Below are 19,887 nucleotides of genomic sequence, written 5' to 3'. Positions count from 1 at the left end.
TAACAGAAAAACAAAGTTACTTGTCAAACAGGAGGAACTGTCCAAGTTAATGAGTTTCCGCCCAGGACCGCCGGCCCTGGGGCGTGGAGGGGAAGGGACCCTCCCTCCCTGATTGCGACTGTTTACCTGGTGGGGGTGGGGAGGAGGGCATATCGGGTCCTGATGTGGGAAAAGAGGGGAGGGGGCCATAGGACTTCCCTGGGACACAATGGGGCTCAAAGAGAGCGTGGGGGAGAGGGAGGGGCTTTGGGAGCACTTCAGGGCACAGGGGCTGTGGGGAGTAAAGTCCAGGCACAGGGGAGCGGTATTGCTCGCAGCTGATCTTCAAGGAGCTAGACTGAAGAGGGCTCATCTCGGCCCAAACGATCCATCATCCCCTTCCAGCGCCCAGGAGCTGCCAAGGCTGATCTCCGAATGGGGCCTGTAGCCAAACAAGAGGTAAGTGGATTGTTTAACTTGTGGGCTATCACTAATTCGTAGAACTATTCTGCGCTGAAATGATAAACACACTCTAGACATTCTACCAACATAGTTTGGTATTTTTCTCCCAAACGCCTGGGTTGTCGTCCATTTTTGTCAGCGTTTGGGAAATAAAACGAGAGCACCTTTTTATTCCCATCCAGCAATGAAGAGTTCTAATGTTCATGTTTGCCAAGCGGCCCAATGTCGCTTGTCATCAGCAGGCCGCACAGTTATTCTTATCCAATAGCACTTTACACGCAGAAAGGTTTCGAGCCCCTAAATGCAGTGGTAAAACACTACAAGCCCCAGAATGCAAAACGTGGTGAAAACGAGCCAGGACCGGTTTAGTTCAGTGACAAGGACGCAGTTGGCAGCCAGGGATACAAGAAGTGAGTGCGCTTTCCTGAGGGATGTGGTCCCGCTCCGGGACAAAGGCAGCTGTAAGACGCGTTCCCTCTGTTTTATGCTTCCTTTTCGTGCGTCTCTGCAGTAATGCCACATTTTCTTGTGGTGTTATCTGGGCCCAGGGCCGTCTTTATCGCTGATGGCGCCCGCTGGATCAATTTTTGTTGGCGCCCTCCAAATGACCACTTCTGCCTCGCATCCCCTCACTACCGCCCCTTAAGTCTCCATAGCCACACACTCTCAGATACATTTAATTAGTTCTATAGCGCCACTCATACCAGAGTAGAGTGTCAGAGCACTTTACACCACACATACAGAGACAAATAATCCTACAAAGGAGTATAGAAAATGTTAAATAAGACGGAGCACTCACTACAAGACGTAGGAGTCGCATATCACCCATACTGGTAGGCTGCATAGTTTGTGTGCTTGGTCTGCAGAGGCACAGACTTAGAATGTAAAACGTAACACCATGGTTGGGGGTCCCCTTAATAAGGATCGGTTTCTACACAAATAAACCGTTTTTGCAACATTAGGAGAAATAAATGTGGGGGAGGGGTGGAATCAAAAAGCTGTAAAGTTAAGGGGGAGATGTTCTGCTTGTATGGCACTCTGTCTGTTTCTGCGCCCTGGCTGTCTCTGGCGTAAAGGCAGCTTACTGGGTTTCTGCTTGTTTTCAGGCAATACCCTCCCAAGTCGCCTCTCTGACCTTTCACCCAGGAAGGCCAGGTCGAACCGGTTCCTGTCAGTAGGGGACGCAGACAGGCCAGATCCCTGGTCGCTAACAAGAAGCATGACAGATTATTATTCACGCACTAGGCCAGACTCATTTACTCACCAAGAATCCTCAGCCTCATTCTGTACAAATGCCTACCTATCCCCCTGGAAACTGAATCGAGGTGTTGCTGGAGACAAAAACCGCTTCAAGGCGCTAGTGATTCCGAATCCACTTTTAGGCCTATGGGAGCCTAAACAGAGAATTGGAGGTTCTAGTGGAGCCAAGTCCCGCTCCTGGGTGCTTCCTCCGGCTAGGAGAGCTACCCCATTGTCTGGCCGCTAACGAAATCCAGCCTGGTATTTAGTCGCTAATGGATCATAACCCCTCCCTAGAACCAGTGCTTTGTAAAACAAAAAAAAAGTGCCAAGGCCCTCGTCAGGAAGCCACCGCAGCTTGCACCATCCATCGCCCCAGCGAGCACTGCTGGTGACAGTACTTACCCAACTACTAACCATCACACTGCTACAAGTGCGACAGTTTAGACTTTTTGAGGCCTCCAAAGCTGTAAGAATGGCTAGGGTTGCAGGTATTTGTTGTTTTTAATGTATATTGAATGAATAAACAACTGTTGTTCTGCTCTTCTTTAAATTATGCAAACAGCGCCACCATATGGCAGCTGCCATAAGTGTCGGTGCTGGCAATTAAGTGCCACTGCCAAGCACCGGAAACCACTGTCTCAAATTAAGCACTGCCTAGTACCCAATTCTAGGTACTGTCGAAGGCAAATCTTACTCCTTGGTGATAGGTTTTTGGGGTCTCTCTCTCTCTCTCACTGTGCCACTTGCACATATCCAACCACCTATAATCCATTGCTCTGTCCCTTTAACTGGCGTTTATTAACTCCAATTTGAATAATTTCGACCCATAATAGCCATGATAAGCCTCTCTGGCACTACATCTGCTTCCAAACACTCAGTGAAATGCCATGGTGAATGTGCATACAGCACATTGGAAAACTTCAATCTTCTACGCAAATATAAAATATTAATGCCCTGAGGGAGTTCACAGGTGGTGAACGAAACGCGTTGGCTGTTGTCTGCTGTAGTGAGGAAAATAAAGATTTAGTTGGAACAACATACTTGGATGACTACTTCCTGTATGAACTTTGTCAGTGCCCCTCCAATTGTAATTCACAGGTATTGGACTGTTTTTGGTTCAACTCAGGGAGCAGCAGGTGCCCAGGTTGGGAGCACAACATAATGTAATATTTGGGACAAGGGAGGGGAGGGGTGCAGTTGGGTTATTTGGCTCACTGCTCTGGTTAGAATTGATTGTGACAGTATTGAAAATTGATTTCTAGTGCTGCTTCCTTAGCGCTGCGGAGTGGGCTTGCCATTGGCAGTTTGCCTAAGCTGCTTAGTTTGGTAGCAAACAGGGGCTTTCATGTGGCATTTGACGTGGTTGATCATGGTCGCTGATTGCTAAGCTAGGTAAAATGAGTCTAAATCAACTTTTATTGGCACTCATCAAACATTTTAGGTCAGTTTTAGCTGTTGTACCAGCCTCCTGGTTTAAAAATAAATAAATAACAAAATCACACAGATATGTATATATTTGTATGTCTGTCAGAGCCCCTTTCACAAGGGCACGCAGGGGCTACTGGGCGTATATGTGGTGATTTAGGTCTTTTACTCCTGGTGTCCTAGGGCATGTCTCCCACGGATTGAGAGCAACTGGGCCAAGTGCCCCTTCTGCACTTGACTCCTAGTGGTAAGCGTACTCAAGTGGTACAAGGTTCCTGCGTGAAGGAGGTGTGGATAGAGATTAGTGAACAGGGGGTCACAATTCAAAATGCACGCAGGAGCAGCAATCAATCCATGTCCAGCCAAATACTCACTTTTATGAAAAAAGGGGAATATTTTATTTCTACCAATATCCACACAAAGGAAAGATATGACAGTGTCAAACAATTACGCAATTCCTCCTGAGGTCGGGGCTCTAGTGTTTCAATGGCAGTTCCCTGCCCTACTACTTCCTGGTGTAAGTGATAGTGGTTATTCCCCATTCCCTGTTGACAACATGCAGGGAATGCCCTGCTAGCAGTCTGTGTCTTACACTAAGGTCGAAAGTGTCCCAGCACTGCAGCTCTCTCAGCAGTGGGTTCCCCAGGGGCTGATAAGCCTGAAAGATGACTGACCCACTCCGTTAAGAGTCCTGGAGTGCGTCCTGTCCACAAGGGCTCAAGGCAACTCGGGTCACAATCAGGTGAGTCAGCTGCCGTGCTCCAGCAGTGATCATAGATTTCCTGCACTCCTCTAGTGGGGTAGGTTTCTTCATACTCCCGATGTGGGAGGATGATTCAGACGCTGAAGTCCTCGATCCTGAACTTGGGTGACAATGCTTCCATGGTGTCTTCACTTGTTCAATGGGATCAGACCAGTCTTGGTCCTTATTGACCCATGTGACCTACAGGTTGCCATCGCTCGCAGTCTAAGGCCCTATCAGCACGGCACAAGTATTCCTGGCATCTCCTCCTGGCACACAGGAATGCCGCACAGCTGTCACGCAAGGCTTTAACCCTTACTGCACAGCAGTTTTTACTGCAGTGGCACCACCTGGCATACAGGGTCGCTGCAATGTTACCACGCAAAGCTTCAGCCCTTACTGCACGGTGTGTTTCCTACAGCTGTCTTCAAGGTGGCCCTTTCCTGGGACACAGGGTTTGCAGACTCAGTCCTGCACATGGGCAACAACACAATTGGTTCAGCAGCTGCTTCCTCACACCTTGCACACAGTCCACTCGTCAGGGCTTACCACTGGACCTTGCTCCCTCCAAGGCTCTCCTCTTCCTCCCACAGCACACCACTGGCAAGCAGGCGATGCTGGTGCTCCAGGGCAGGTGGTCCTGGATTCCCTCGGTGATGTCCCCTTACCCAGGAGGGAGACTAGCAGGCCTTGGCCTCCATTCCAGGTCACATGCAAGAGACTTGCAGAGCTTCCCCTCCTCACACAGCCCATGTGGCTGCTTGGCAGATGACAATGATTTGGGTCTCAGCCCCCTTGTAGTCCATTTCCAGACACCAGATGTGATTTTGGGTCTGAGATTTGGAAGTTTTGTGTTGGGGTTCTGCAGTTTTGAAGTATTTACTTCTGTGTTCCCTCTTCCTCTTGAAAAGCCGCCTGTAACAGCAGGGATGTCTCTGACTCTGATAGTCTTACAGCACAGGCCATGGGAGGGGCTAGAGTTTACCCTTGGATTTCAGCCACTGTGATATGTGTCTCAAAAGGTTAGCCAGGGCTCCCTTCCCCACTCATTATGATTCTCTTACTTCCTTATCTCCTTCCTGAGATGTGCCCAGGCCCTTTCCTTGTGACTTCTCAAGGATTCAAAGAGCACCCTTTGAAGTGTACAGGGGAGGTCTGGAGCTCCCTGTAGGAAGCTGGCCTGGTGTGTGGTGAGCACCTATGGTATTATCACCTTATACCAGGTCCAGGTATCCCCTTATTAGTGAAGTGTAGGCACTGTCTAGAAGCCAGGCGCTCTAGAGGTAGCTGTGGATGAGCAGCTAGACTAATCTAGGATACATGCAAAGCTCATGCAATACCACTGTCGTGCCACAGCACTTACACACATGAAAGAACCACACAGTGTTACAAAAATAAAAGTACTTTATTTTATTGACACAAATACTAAAATACTAGATAGGCAGCTCTCCAATTGGAGGTAAGTAAACACTATCTATGTACAGTAACAATCAGAAATAGGCATAAAAAGCAATAGAACACAGTGAAAAGCAAAAGGTAATACTGAAGACCTGGGGGGGAGACCAAACCATATACTAAGAAAGTGGAATGCGAAGGTCGGGTCGAGTACCTCCCAGTGAACAGGAGGAAAAAGGTAAGTTACTGGTTCTACCCAAACCAACCAACAGGAATTCAGAGAAGGATATTGCAAGACCCAGACAAGACTGCAAGCAACAAAAGGTGGATCCTAAAAGAGGAAGACCTGGAAAAGAAGACAACCAACTCCAGTTCCAGTTGGAGTGCCCTTTGGGGGCAGGAGCCACTACCCACCGATATGTGGATGCAGGAGTTGGTCGATGGGGAGGTGAAGACGGTCAGCAATGCAGTCCTGGAGCAGATGAAGAGTTCCTGGATGATGCAGTCAATGTCCCTCGCCGGATGAAGGATTGCAGTCAGTCTGTGGTGTGGAGCAAACACCAACAAGCATTGAAAAAAAGTAAATGTCACAGTTGGAGGAAAAGTGGAGCTGCTGGGTACCAGCAAGGTCCAAGGCGGACTCAACCCATTGGGGGAGGCCCAGACGACCCTCAGCAGTGCAGAGAGTCCAAAGAAGAGGAGGCAGCCCCCACAGAAGAGCCACAGACAAGGAGCCCAGGAGTCACAGAGAGGCACACACAGCACACCTGGGGAGAGGTCCCACGTTGTAGGAAAAGCATGTGGATGGCTGTGCTTTGCAGGGAAGAGTGCTAGGGGCTGGGGCTACACAGAGCCTGGAGATACCTTGGAGGAGATGACAGCGAGCCTTGGTAGCTGCAAGAGACTCTGTCCTGCGTGGGGAGGCAAGGGCGTACCTCCACCAAAGTTGGAAAGGCTGGCAGAGAGGACCAAGGAGACCACCACCTGTGATGCAGGATCCACGCAGCTCAGGATGAGAGGAGATCCACGCAGCCGGTCGTCGTTGCTGTTGGTGCCTGAGGATGCAGAGAAGTGACGCCTTCACTCCAAGGGAGATTCCTTCGTGCTTCTTGTGCAGGTTGAAGATTTGCTGTCCTCAGAGGATGCACAGCAGGGGAAATGTTGCAGTTGCTGGAAGGAGCTGGAGAAACAATGTTGAAGGGCAAAGTCGTCGCTGTTTATATGTTCCTGTGAAGTCCACTTGCGGTTCTAGTGGCCAGAAGTCGAAGTAAACGGTGCAGAGGAGTCCTGCTGGAGTCTTGCCCATCAAACCTGAGGACCAACCCAAGAGGGAGACCCTAAATAGCCCTGGAAGAGGATAGGCCACCTAGCTAGGTGACAACCTATCAGGAGGGGGCTCTAACGTCACCTGCCTGATGTGGCCAGTCAGATTCTCCCAGAGGCCTCTGCCCACCTTGGATTTGAATTTATAGCTCCAGGGAATGCGTTTTATGGCAGCAACATGCTCCAGTAGGTTCATATCACTGTGAGCGTTTTATTGATACTCAGCATTTTTTTCTTTAGTGCGTTCTACCACACTTTTGCCATTTTTGCCTCTGTAAGAGGCTAATAAATGAGACTTTCCAGGAACATTGCTTCTATACTCTGATATGGTGATGTGAAAAGTAGTGAGAGTGGAGTGGATTCTTGGATCCTTGAAAATGACCACATGATGTCTGTAAGGAAATGCCTCCTTGACATGGTTACCCCCTGACTTGTCTTTTGTTGATATCAGTTATGATTGGAAGTGTGGTGGGACCCTGCCAACCAGGCCCCAGCACCAGTGTTCTTTCCCTAAAACTGTACCTTTGCTCCCACAATTGGCACAGCCCTGGCACACAGATAAGTCCCTTGTAAATGGTACCCCTGGTACCAAGGGCCCTGATGCCAGGGAAGGTCTCCTAAGGGCTGCAACATGTATTTTGCCACTCTGGGGACCCCTCACTCAGCACATGCACACTGCCTCAAAGCATGTGTGTGCTGGTGGGGAGAAAATGACTACGTCGACATGGCTCTCCCCTACAAGTGCCATGCCCACTTCACACTGCCTGTGGCATAGATAAGTCACCCCTCTAGCAGGCCTTACAGCCCTAAGGCAGGGTGCACTATACTACGGGTGAGGGCATATGTGCACGAGCCCTATGCCCCTACAGTGTCTAAGCAAAACCTTAGACATTGTAAGTGCAGGGTAGCCATAAAGAGCATATGGTCTGGGAGTTTGTCAAACACGAACTCCACAGTTCTATAATGGCTACACTGAAATCTGGGAAGTTTGGCATCAAACTTCTCAGCACAATAAATGCACACTGATGCCAGTGTGGAATTTATTGTAAAATGCACCCAGAGGGCATCTTAGAGATGCCACCTGAATACCAGTCCAATTCCTAGTGCTACGCTGACCAGTTTCTGCCAGCAGGCCACAACCAGACTAGTTTCTGGCCACACGGGGAGAGTGCCTTTGTCACTCTGTGGCCAGGAACAAAGCCTGTACTGGGTGGAGGTGCTTCACACCTCCCGCTGCAGGAACTGTAACACCTGGCGGTGACCTCAAAGGCTTCTGCCTGTTGTTACAGCACCCCAGGACATCCCAGCTAGTAGAGATGCCAGCCCCTCTGGCCACTGCCCCCACTTTTGGCCGCAAGGCAGGAGAGGATAATGAGAAAAACAAGGAGGAGTCACCCACCAGTCAGGGCAGCCCCTAAAGTGTCCTGAGCTGAGGTGACCCCTGCCTTTAGAAATCCTCCATCTTGAGATTGAAGGATTCCCCCAATAGGATTATGGATGTGCCCCCCTCCCCTCAGGGAGGAGGCACAAAGAGGGTGTAGCCACCCTCCAGGACAGTAGCCATTGGCTACTGCCCTCCTGACTTAAACACACCCCTAAATTCAGTATTTAGGGGCAACCCAAGAAATCAGATTCCTGCAACCTACACAAAGAAGAAGGACTGCTGACCTGAAAGCCCGACGGAGACGACAACTGCTTTGGCCCCAGCCCTACCAGCCTGTCTCCAGACTCAAAGAACCTGCACAGCGACGCATCCGACAGGGACCAGCGACCTCTGAAGCCTCGGAGGATTGCCCTGACCCTGAAGGACCAAGAAACTCCAGAGAACAGCAGCACTGTTCAAAAACAGCAACAATTTTCAAAGAACTCACTCTTCCAGCTGGAAGCGTGAATCTTCACGCTCTGCACCCAACACCCCCGGCTTGAGCTCCAGAGAACTAACACCGCAGAGAGGACTCCCAGGCGACTGAAACTACGTGAGTAACCTGAGACAATCCCCCTGCCCCCCCACAGTGACACATGCAGAGAGGATCCAGAGGCTTTCCCCTGACTGCGACTGCCCGGAACAAAGAACCCACCGCCTGGACCAAGCACTGCACCCGCAGCCCCCAGGATCAGAAGGAACCGAACTCCAGTGCAGGAGTGACCATCAGGCGACCCTCTGCCTAGCTCAGTCGGTGGCTGGCCCGAGAAGCCCCTTTGTGCCCTGCGTCTACCGCTAGAGTGACCCCTGAGTCCCTCCATTGACTTCTATTGAAAACCAGACGCCTGCTAAGCATACTGAATCCGACCGCCCCTGTGCCGTTGAGGGTGTGTTTTGTGTGCCTACTTGTCTCCTCCCCACCCCCAGTGCTCTACAAAACCCCCTGGTCTGCCCTTCGAAGATGCAGGTACTTACCTGTTGGCAGACTGGAACCGGAGCACCCCTGTTCTCCATAGGTGCCTATGTGTTTTGGGCCCTCCTTTGACCTCTGCACCTGACCGGCCCTGTGTTGCTGGTGCGGTGACTTTGGGGTTGGCTTGAACCCCCAACGGTGGGCTGCCTATGCCCAGGAAACTGAACTTGTAAGTGTCTTACTTACCTGAGAAACTAACCAATACTTACCTCCCCCAGGAACTGTTGATTTTTGCAGAGTCCACTTTTAAAATAGCTTATTGCCATTTTAACTAAAACTGTGTATGTTACTGCTCTAATTCAAAGTTCCTTACTTACCTGTGTGGGGTACCTTGCATTTTACATATTTACTTCAAACTCTTAAATCTTGTGGTTCTAAAATAAATTAAGAAAATATATTTTTCTATATAAAAACCTATTAGGCCTGGAGTTAAGTCTCTGAGTGTGTGTTCCTCATTTATTGCCTGTGTGTGTACAACAAATGCTTAACACTACCCTCTGATAAGCATACTGCTCGACCACACTGCCACAAAATAGAGCATTAGTATTATCTAATTTTGCCAATATCTTACCTCTAAGGGGAATCCTTGGATTCTGTGCACACTATCTCTCACTTTGAGATAGTATATACAGAGCCAACTTCGTACAATGTCCCTTTCTACGTTAACAAATCGAGCCTTCAAAATATTTTAATTTACGGCTACAGGTAATTTATATACTGAGGAAACATAGCTGTTGTACATTTGGTTCACCAAACACATATTACTGTACGTTTGTACATTTTCTCATGATAAGTCTGTGTACAGGCAGCTGGGATTAGATTGTATGGTTCCAGCGAATGTGTTTTCTATCATGGTAAACAGGAGCCAGTAGGTACGCGTCACGATGCACATTTTATTGTTAGACTTGTCCCCACACATAGGTCGAATGTCCTAAAATACAAGAAAGTCGGTAAGAGTAGCACTTTATAAAATAATATAATATTAGAGACTTGTATGATGCTGTTTTATTAAACTATATGCAATTCTGAACAGGATTTCTGAAAGCTGTGTCTTTCTTTCCCATGGTTTAGTTTTCTTCCTCTACTTATGTCACAAAAAAGTTGTCAAAGCCAATAGGTCTTGTCTACGAGCTACTGGCTTTCAGTGTTTTTGAGCCATATTGTACAGCAGCATGGCTGAAAGTAAAGAAAATAAGAGAGATATCAAGCATCCATCGTTAGCCGCATTGTAGCTCCTTTTTTTCCTTTTCCTTTAAGCTGTGTTGCACAGCAGCCTGTGCTGCCTCAAAAAATTGACAAAGACAATAGGTCTTGCATAAGTTAAACCTATTGGCTGTGCCAGTGCTTGTTATTTTCAGGATGCAGGGACCATGCTCCGCATCCTGAAACGGCTACAGCAGGAGACATTTTTCTCTTGTGGTTGTCAATCAGATCTTTCAGATCTGCAGTTCTAAACTTGGAGTCACACAAGATTAGAAGTTTACTATGACCCCCAAGACCTTGATGAATGTGTGGTGGCACACAGACCACCACACACAACCTGGGTTGAGGTACTTTTAAAATGTTTTTGGTTTTATATTGAACACCCACAATAGATGGAGAAATACTGAGAACCCTAATGAACTTTCATGGGTAACTCTGTAGGAACGAACATGTTGGCAATACGTTTGTTTTACTTGTATGTGGATGAGTGCAATAACACAGAGGTGAAGAATGTAAGGCTTATGGATATTCTGTGGCAGTGGACTGAGAGCAGTGACTCGTACATTGTTTCCTATTGTGCAGATGGACGACATAGATTGTGTACCATCTTGGACGTTGAAATCCAAGGCTGCTGGCGATCGGGCAACCTGGTTGAGCGGGAGAGTCGTGGGCGAGAGGGTCATTGTGTTTTTATGCTTCCAAGTCAGGTGCTATGTGATGGCGACTCACCTCATACGATTCACACCTCCAAATATTTCCTTTCTCTGCAGATTCCACCTAATGTTACCCGCAGCCCGGCCGGTGATGGAGAAGAGACTCAAAGCGGAGCGGGCGACTTCGAGGAGAAATTCACTATTGAGCACCTTGGCAAGGGTGTGACGAGCCCCCTGGAGTCCACTCACCTGAACGGGTACAATAGGGGGGCTCATTGCCAATCGCAGGCGTCTTGAACTTCAGTAGAGTTGTATTCATTCTCTCACTCCTTCTGTACCACTTGCCTTACGCACTTGAATGGGGTCTCGTTTCTTATATACCAATGTCTGACTTCAGTAGAGCCACGCGCATTCTTTACCCCTGCCTCGCACACTTCACTGGAGTTTTACTCATTCCCATTCCTGGCCTCATTGTTAAGTTTGCCTGTTTCTTTCCGCCCGCAGAAGTTTCCAGGCTGTGTGGCCCGAAACATTTGACCTCCCCACTATCCATGAGGACCAGTTTGAAGACTATGGTGAAGTCGAGAGCCCCAACCTTCAGAGGCGCAGCCCTGCTCGGTGAGGAGTCCACGGGGAGGGGGTGTTTGAATGTGAAGAAATGGTCGATATTTTTCTTTGGGAAAGGCGGCACTCCTAATTGGGAGATGGGGAGGGGGGTTGGGGGGAGACGGGGGTGAAGTACTGCCCTTACAGTGACACCTGCTGGCCATAGCTGGGAGTGCTGCTGAAATAACAGAACCCAGAGAAAGGAAAGTTAATTATTGCTCTTAACTGGGACACCTGATTGTATGGGAGCCAGTGTCATCAGCGTGTTGGTGGGGCCCATAGTGTGCCATATGGCACTAGGCAGTTCATAGGTGACGCCCACTAACCTGTATTCCATGCAAGCCAAAGGGAGATTACAAAAGGGGGCTGGGCGGACCACGAGCAACAGTCAAAAGCATGCTTACTGAGTGTCAAGTGTGTGCCTTAATGCATAGCTCAAAGTCCCAGTGCCACGAGTAGGCCCGGTTCGGTCCCCGCAATGTGGGTGACGAGGTGGAGCTCCCCTGCGTGTTCCTGGCTCCCCCTGTAACATCATCAGCTGATCAGGCGGGAGACATTAATGTTTGGCTGTGGCTGGCACTAGAGATCTGAAGACTGCCCTCACCAAGCCACATTGCCGGACCAGCAACTAAACCTTTAACTTGAAGTGCAATGTCCATGCTTCTTAGATTGATATTGTGTATTAGTCCAATAAACATCTACCAATTTGCACTTACTTTGTCTTTTCTACAGTGGGAGGAACAAGCTGGTTAGACACTGAACTCTACTTAAAGTATTGTCATCGCAGGACATAAAATATAGATCCAAATGAAAAAAGGAATGTCTTCAAAGCTTGCTCAAGTTTTCTTTCGGTGCTTTTTGACTGGGGGGCACCAGTCAGTTTGAGGTTTTGGCTTTTTTTTTTTTAAACATGTCCCCGGTTCTGGGAGTTTAACTTAAAATTACATTTTATTTGGCATCAAGTTGGCTTGAATTATCGGAAGTGCATTGTATATTTAAAGTAGTTCCAAACAGGGGTGCCCCAAACATTTCTTGTTTGGGTCCTTTAAGATGGCACTGACACCTGGATTTGTGGCGCAGGCCCGGAAGAGCACATTTGAGATGGGGTTCCTCTCCTTGGGTGGCACGCTTTGTCACTGTGTCACTACCGGCTTCTTTCCAGCAGCAAATGCACCACCCACTTGCTGTGCAGCAGTGGCAGTGGTGGGAGGAGGAGGAACAGGAACAGGAGTGAGAGGAACAAAAGTTTGCGGCAGGGATGTGACTTGCACAAAGTGAAGGGATAACTAGCTTTGGCTCTGGCACTAATGAGAAAGAGATGCCATGGAATGCATATACAATAATAAATCAAACATTCACTACAAACCGGAGTGGAAGGAAGATTCAAAACAAAGAACAAGAAGACATTAATACAATGGGCTGCCTCAGTCTAGGCGGAAATAACCTACTGAGAAGCCTGACTGTGCACCAAGCCACAGCACTACACTGCACGAGGGCAGCACCATCGCTGGACTTTAGGTGGACCACTTGCACAGGCCCGGCCCCATTACCTGGCCTCTTGACTGCTGTTCTCGCCACTCACCACATGCCGCTGTGAGTGACAGTGGCAACACAGCGGAGGAGGGCCAGAGCACCACTCCGGGACAAGACGCTGAGCAAACCAGGGGAATGAGCCCCAGAGGAACCACCCAACAAGTGGAGACTCCTTTCCAACACCCGACCTCCAGGTAGGTACAGCAGCAGGAAACCTGTTACCTCCATTCAGCAAGCGCTCTGGCCCACCAACAGCAGTGCCATGATGGCATATATGGCAGGACAGGCTGAAAAATGATTTTAATGCGACAAAAGAAACAGACAAAGGTGTAAGAAGTTCCCTGCAACTGCACTTCGCAGGCAAAGAAATATTCAAACTGTACTAAGACGTGACCAATACAGAGGGCAAAGACGGAGGCCCGCTTCAACCCGCAGTTGAGCCTTATCTACGTCTAGTTCAAGCTATGAAAAGCAAACATGAATGTAAACCAATCCATCAACCGGTTCTATGCACAACTGCACTATCCCATGCCATCCTCGCAAAGGGCAACTTGCAGGAAAAAAGTAAGGGCACTACTGATCCAAGGGTGCAGGCCTTCGTGCCATGGTGGCTGATATCGAAAACCAGGCATGTCATTGGATGAGGCAGGTCACATGAGCTGTCGCGCGCCATCAGTCCAGGCCAAAGTCTATCTCGAGGAGGAGCCCCTCTCCTGGCAAGAGAGAATGTGTTAAAGCCTTTGGAGTTGGATGCAGTATGCACAGCAACACACCTGCAATGTATGCATACTAGGATGCAACTGCACACCCTTACAGACACAGGTGTGTCAGAGAATATATCATGTATCCACAAATTCCGACATCTAAGCCTGTGCCCGCCGCACATGAAAATGAAGACACATTGTAGGAGGCTGGCCTGGTTTGTAGTGGTACCAAGGGGTACTTACACTCTGCACCAGGTCCAGTTATCCCTTATTAGTGTAGAAGAGGTGTCTAGCAGCTTAGGCTGATAGAAAAGGTAGCTTAGCAGAGCAGCTTAGGCTGAACTAGGAGACATGTAAAGCTCCTACTATACCACTGGTGTCATATGCACAATATCATAAGAAAACACAATACACAGATATACTAAAAATAAAGGTACTTTATTTTTATGACAATATGCCAAAAGTATCTCAGTGAGTACCCTCAGTATGAGGATAGCAAATATACACAAGATATAAGTACGCAAGACCAAAAATATGCAGTAATAGCAATAGAAAGCAATGCAAGCAATGTACAGTCACAATAGATTGCAATGAGAGCACATATGTGTAGGGGCAACACAAACCGTATACTCTAGAAGTGGAATGCGAACCACGAATGGACCCCAAACCTATGTGAGCTTGTAGAGGGTCGCTGGGACTGTAAGAAAACAGTGAGGGTTAGAAAAATAGCCCACCCCCAGACCCTGAAAAGTAGGTGTAAAGTGCACCTAAGTTCCCCAGAGAGCACAGAAGTCGTGATAGGGGAATTCTGCAAGGAAGACCAACACCAGCAATGCAACAACAATGGATTTCCAGACGAGAGTACCTGTGGAACAAGGGGACCAAGTCACAGAGTCACACTCAAGTCGGGAGTGGGCAGATGCCCAGGAAATGCCAGCTGAGGGTGCAAAGAAGCTGCCACTGGATTGTAGAAGCTGTGGATTCTGCAAGAACGAAGAGGACTAGGAACTTCCCCTTTGGAGGATGGATGTCCCACGTCGTGAAGGAGCTTGCAGAGGTGTTTCCGTGCAGGAAGACCGCAAACAAGCCTTGCTAGCTGCAAGGGTCGCGGTTAGGGTTTTTGGATGCTGCTGTGGCCCAGGAGGGACCAGGATGTCGCCAATTGCGTGAGGAGACAGAGGGAGCACCCAGCAAGACAAGGAGCCCACTCAGAAGCAAGCAGCACCCGCAGAAGTGCCGGAACAGGCACTACGAAGAAGAGTGAACCGGAGCTCACCCGAAGTCACAAAAGAAGGTCCCTCGACGCCGGAGGACAACTCAGGAGGTCGTGCACTGCAGGTTAGAGTGTTGGGGACCCAGGCTTGGCTGTGCACAAAGGAAATCCTGGAAGAGTGCACAGGAGCCGGAGCAGCTGCAAATTACGCGGTACCCAGCAATGCAGTCTAAAGTGGTGAGGCAAGGACTTACCTCCACCAAACTTGGACTGAAGAGTCACTGGACTGTGGGAGTCACTTGAACAGAGTTGCCGAGTTCCAGGGACCACACTCGTCGTGCTGAGAGGGGACCCAGAGGACCGGGGATGCAGTCTTTTGGTGCCTGCGGTTGCAGGGGGAAGATTCCGTCGACCCACAGGAGATTTCTTCGGAGCTTCTAGTGCAGAGAGGAGGCAGACTACCCCCAAAGCTTGCACCACCAGGAAAACAGTTGAGAAGGCGGCCGGATCAGCGATACAAGGTTGCAGTAGTCGTCTTTGCTACTTTGTTGCAGTTTCGCAGGCGTCCAGAGCAGTCAGCGGTTGATTCCTTGGCAGAAGGTGAAGAGAGAGATGCAGAGGAACTCTGATGAGCTCTTGCATTCGTTATCTAAAGAATTCCCCAAAGCAGAGACCCTAAATAGCCAGAAAAGGAGGTTTGGCTAATTAGGCAGGAGGATAGGCTAGCAACACAGGTAAGAGCCTATCAGAAGGAGTCTCTGACGTCACCTGCTGGCACTGGCCACTCCGAGCAGTCCAGTGTGCCAGCAGCACCTCTGTTTCCAAGATGGCAGAGGTCTGGAGCACACTGGAGGAGCTCTGGGCACCTCCCAGGGGAGGTGCAGGTCAGGGGAGTGGTCACTCCCCTTTCCTTTGTCCAGTTTCGCGCCAGAGCAGGGCTGGGGGATCCCTGAACCGGTGTAGACTGGCTTATGCAGAGATGGGCACCATCTGTGCCCATCAAAGCATTTCCAGAGGCTGGGGGAGGCTACTCCTCCCCAGCCCTGACACCTTTTTCCAAAGGGAGAGGGTGTAACACCGTCTCTCTGAGGAAGGCCTTTGTTCTGCCTTCCTGGGCCAAGCCTGGCTGGACCCCAGGAGGGCAGAAACCTGTCTGAGGGGTTGGCAGCAGCAGCAACTGCAGTGAAACCCCGGGAAAGGTAGTTTGGCAGTACCCGGGTCTGTGGTAGAGACTCAGGGGATCATGGAATTGTCTCCCCAATGCCAGGATGGCATTGGGGTGACAATTCCATGATCTGAGACATGTTACATGGCCATGTTCGGAGTTACCATTGTGACGCTATACATATGTAGTGACATATGTATAGTGCACGCGTGTAATGGTGTCCGCGCACTCACAAAGTCCGGGGAATTTGCCCTGAACAATGTGGGGGCACCTTGGCTAGTTCCAGGGTGCCCACACACTAAGTAACTTAGCACCCAACCTTTACCAGGTAAAGGTTAGACATATAGGTGATTTATAAGTTACTTAAGTGCAGTGGTAAATGGCTGTGAAATAACGTGGACGTTATTTCACTCAGGCTGCAATGGCAGGCCTGTGTAAGAATTGTCAGAGCTCCCTATGGGTGGCAAAAGAAATGCTGCAGCCCATAGGGATCTCCTGGAACCCCAATACCCTGGGTACCTCAGTACCATATACTAGGGAATTATAAGGGTGTTCCAGTATGCCAATGTAAATTGGTGAAATTGGTCACTAGCGTGTTAGTGACAATTTGGAAAGCAATGAGAGAGCATAACCACTGAGGTTCTGGTTAGCAGAGCCTCAGTGAGACAGTTAGTCATCACACAGGTAACACATAAAGGGCACACTTATGAGCACTGGGTCCCTGGCTGGCAGGGTCCCAGTGACACATACAACTAAAACAACATATATACAGTGAAATATGGGGGTAACATGCCAGGCAAGATGGTACTTTCCTACACACATCTACACACATAGAAATACTGAACCTAATCTTCTGACCGGCAAGTTCACATCCTACAGATGCAACGTTTTGTCACTAAAAGTGGGGCAGGCGCTCCAATGAACTTCCACACAGCAGAGACATTAACGCTCAACACGTTTGCACACCAAGTGCTCACTGTGGGCACCGAGGACATACTAAAGGGGGTTTAATCACATCTTCAAAGGGCATGGATGCCCCCAGGGGAGACCTGTTCACTTACAATACGAGTATTGGATTCACCCCATGTCCCAGAAACAGTCGATTACTTTTCTGACCAAGGCCCTTGGTGGAGCACGAACTGCGCACGCTGTGAGAGCTTTATGTACTCGAGATGTCCCCATGGTTATAACAATGAAATCGAAACAGCAGGAGCCATGTGAATTTGTATTTCTACAAGGCTGCTTAACCAGGCCATAAGGAACGGGCCTCAAATCACCCCCATGACTGATGACGTACTTCACAACCTCAACAGTGCTCTGTGGTTTTTCTAAATTAGACTTAAAATCAGGCTAGTACCAGCTTTAACTAGATGAAGCAAGTCATTACATAATTACATTTTCCACCAACCTGGGCCTTCTGAGAGACAAATGAACTGCGGCTGTGTCCCAGAACACAATCAGAGAATGCCAACCATGGTATACTCATCTATGTGAAGCTGATCACAGAGCATGAGCAGAGCCTGAGAGGCACTCTGCAGAGGATCTCAGTCTGTGTCCTCATGCTACACTATCGGGTGTATTTCTCATGGATACATTCTACACCATGGGATATGTATTCTCCCAACATGGCATGAGCATAGACTCCTCAGAAGACTAAAGATACCAGGGATGTAAAAAAAAAAAAAAAAAAAAAACACATTGGAAGTGAGGAACTTCCTCGGGATGGCCACCCTCTGTGGGAGGTTCATCCCTAACTTAGTCACGCTAATGGATCCACTCGGACACCTAACAAAGAGCCAGGGGCCTTAGAAAAACAGAACACCACTTTTTTGCGTTGAGAGCATCAAAGTAAAAGGCATGAAAAAACTTCAAGTCAAATGAAAAATCAAGATACGGAAAGTCAACAGACAATGATGGCTCTTTGATGGGTGTTGGAAGAACTCAACTTGACCATGGAAGGCATTTTATCGGAGGGGTCAAAGACAATAGTACTACTGTATCTAAAGGAACATGTATAGTCCATCTTGTGCACCACAGTCACCAGGATATTTTGAAGATCATACCCCCCACTATTGGGGAAAGTTGTACCCAAGTATGGATAGCCAGATAATAAAAAATACTGAGCCAGTTGCCCGATATGCTAAGCAACTGGAAGCCCAGATGCACCAATGCCAATAATGAAGGAAGAAGCAAGCAATGCTTCTTGGCTCCCCTTCAGTGAAAATTTCTGTGCACTTCCTGATTGAAGGCAACTGCACTTGGTCATTGATTCCTGCGCCAGATATTCAGAAGTGGACATTGTGAACATGACTGCTTTTCAGCAAGTAACAGAAAAGGAATAGTTGCAAATGGCATCCATGAATCATTAAGAATAGACAATGGACCTTATCAGAACCCCTTTCAGAGGCCCACAGGACATGCAGGGGCTGCTTGGCCCAACTGTGGAGGTTGAGGCTTTTTACTCCTGATGTTCCAGGGCTCGACCTATTCTAGATCTTGAGCAGCTGCGCCAAGTACCTTTTCTGACCGTGTGGTCCAAGCAGTCCAAGGCTTCATCGGGGGGAGGGGAAAGGGGTAGCTACAGATTAGTGAATGCGGCTTACAACTCCACACCCATACATCATTGTCCAGCCAAATACTTTTATGAAAAGAACATATTGTATTTCGACTGCTACCTACACAAAGGAAATATACAACATTCATAAACAATAACATAATCCCCTCTGAGATCAGGGCTATGGTGTGTCTTTGGTGGTCCCCTGTCCCACTCCCTCTTCGCACTAGTGGTTGTTTCCCATTTACTATTGGTAACATCCAGGGTATGCCCCACTAGTAGTCTGAGGCTCATGTGTCCACTTTGATTCTAATTTAAAGTCAATAGTGTTAAATCACTAGTTTAGCAGCAAGTTCCCCCTGGGCTGACAGGCCTGAGACCAGTCTTACCTGCACCGGCAGGCGTGAGGTATCTGGAGTGCTCACACTGGCTGCAGATGAGTTCTGGTAAGTTGTGCTTCCGAAGTGACCACAGACACTCTGCGGCTCCTCCTGTGTGGTAAGTGCCTGGTCGTCTCCTCATGGGAGGTGGCTGAGATGATCCTTTCTTGGGTCATGGTGCAGCAGCAGTTTCCTCCCAACTTGTAAAGGGAGTCCACTCGGAGGTGCTCCCCACTGTGCCTTGCTCCCCTCTCACCCGCCACAAATGCTCTCCTCTTCCTCAGACGGTACGCTGGTCTTGGCAGGCACTGATGCTCCAGGGCAGGTGGTCTTTGTTTCCCTTGGTGATGTCCCCTCACCCAGTAGGGAGACAAGCAGTCCTGGGACCTCAACCCTGGTAACAGGCAGAAGTCTTGCAGAGTTTCTTCCCCTCACACAGCAGTAAGGTTACTTGGCAGATGACAGCTTTTTGGGGGGTGGTTCTCAAACCCCCTTTCTTGTAGTTCATTTCCGGACACCAAATGTGCTTCAGAATCTTTGACGTTTTATGTTGAGGTTCTGTTTCTTCTGAAGCTCCACTCCTCTGCTCTCTCTTCCTCTTGAAAGCGTTCTGTCACAGCAGAAGAGACTTAAAAATTTTCTAGCTGTCGCGTCAAGAATTTTAGATTCTATTAAGGACACGGAGGCTTCGGATTATGCTTCTCTTAACTTTACTGACAAACACAGCAGCCAATAAACAATTACTTTTTTCAAAAACTACACATCCCATGAGCCTTAGCCCACCAATCATGGCACGATACAGTCCGTAAATAGCCAGAACACAACAGTCCTTCCTCTTTCTTTGCGAAACAGTTCAAACATGCGAACTTGCCAACTTGATAACGAACTCTTTCCAATTCTTGATAAGATCCT

At 48.8% G+C, this 19,887-nt stretch overlaps 1 protein-coding gene across 3 annotated transcripts in view; it reads left to right on the top strand.

The window, feature by feature from the left end:
- The first annotated feature begins 231 nt into the window (after positions 1–231).
- The window catches only part of LOC138292531 (rab11 family-interacting protein 4B-like), a 54,192-nt gene continuing 34,536 nt past the window's right edge, over positions 232–19,887 (top strand). For 2 of the 3 annotated variants that reach the window (XM_069231179.1, XM_069231178.1), the window contains exons 1-3: positions 232–438; positions 10,938–11,077; positions 11,325–11,438. In XM_069231179.1, coding sequence (XP_069087280.1) covers positions 415–438; positions 10,938–11,077; positions 11,325–11,438 — 278 coding nt within the window. In that variant the 5' untranslated portion in view covers positions 232–414. The remainder of the gene's footprint in view (positions 439–10,937; positions 11,078–11,324; positions 11,439–19,887) is intronic. The other variant, XM_069231177.1, reaches the window with a different exon arrangement.

Source organism: Pleurodeles waltl, chromosome 4_2, assembly GCF_031143425.1.
Source record: "Pleurodeles waltl isolate 20211129_DDA chromosome 4_2, aPleWal1.hap1.20221129, whole genome shotgun sequence".
NCBI lineage: Eukaryota > Metazoa > Chordata > Amphibia > Caudata > Salamandridae > Pleurodeles > Pleurodeles waltl.
This window is presented reverse-complemented; position numbering and strand designations above follow the sequence as displayed.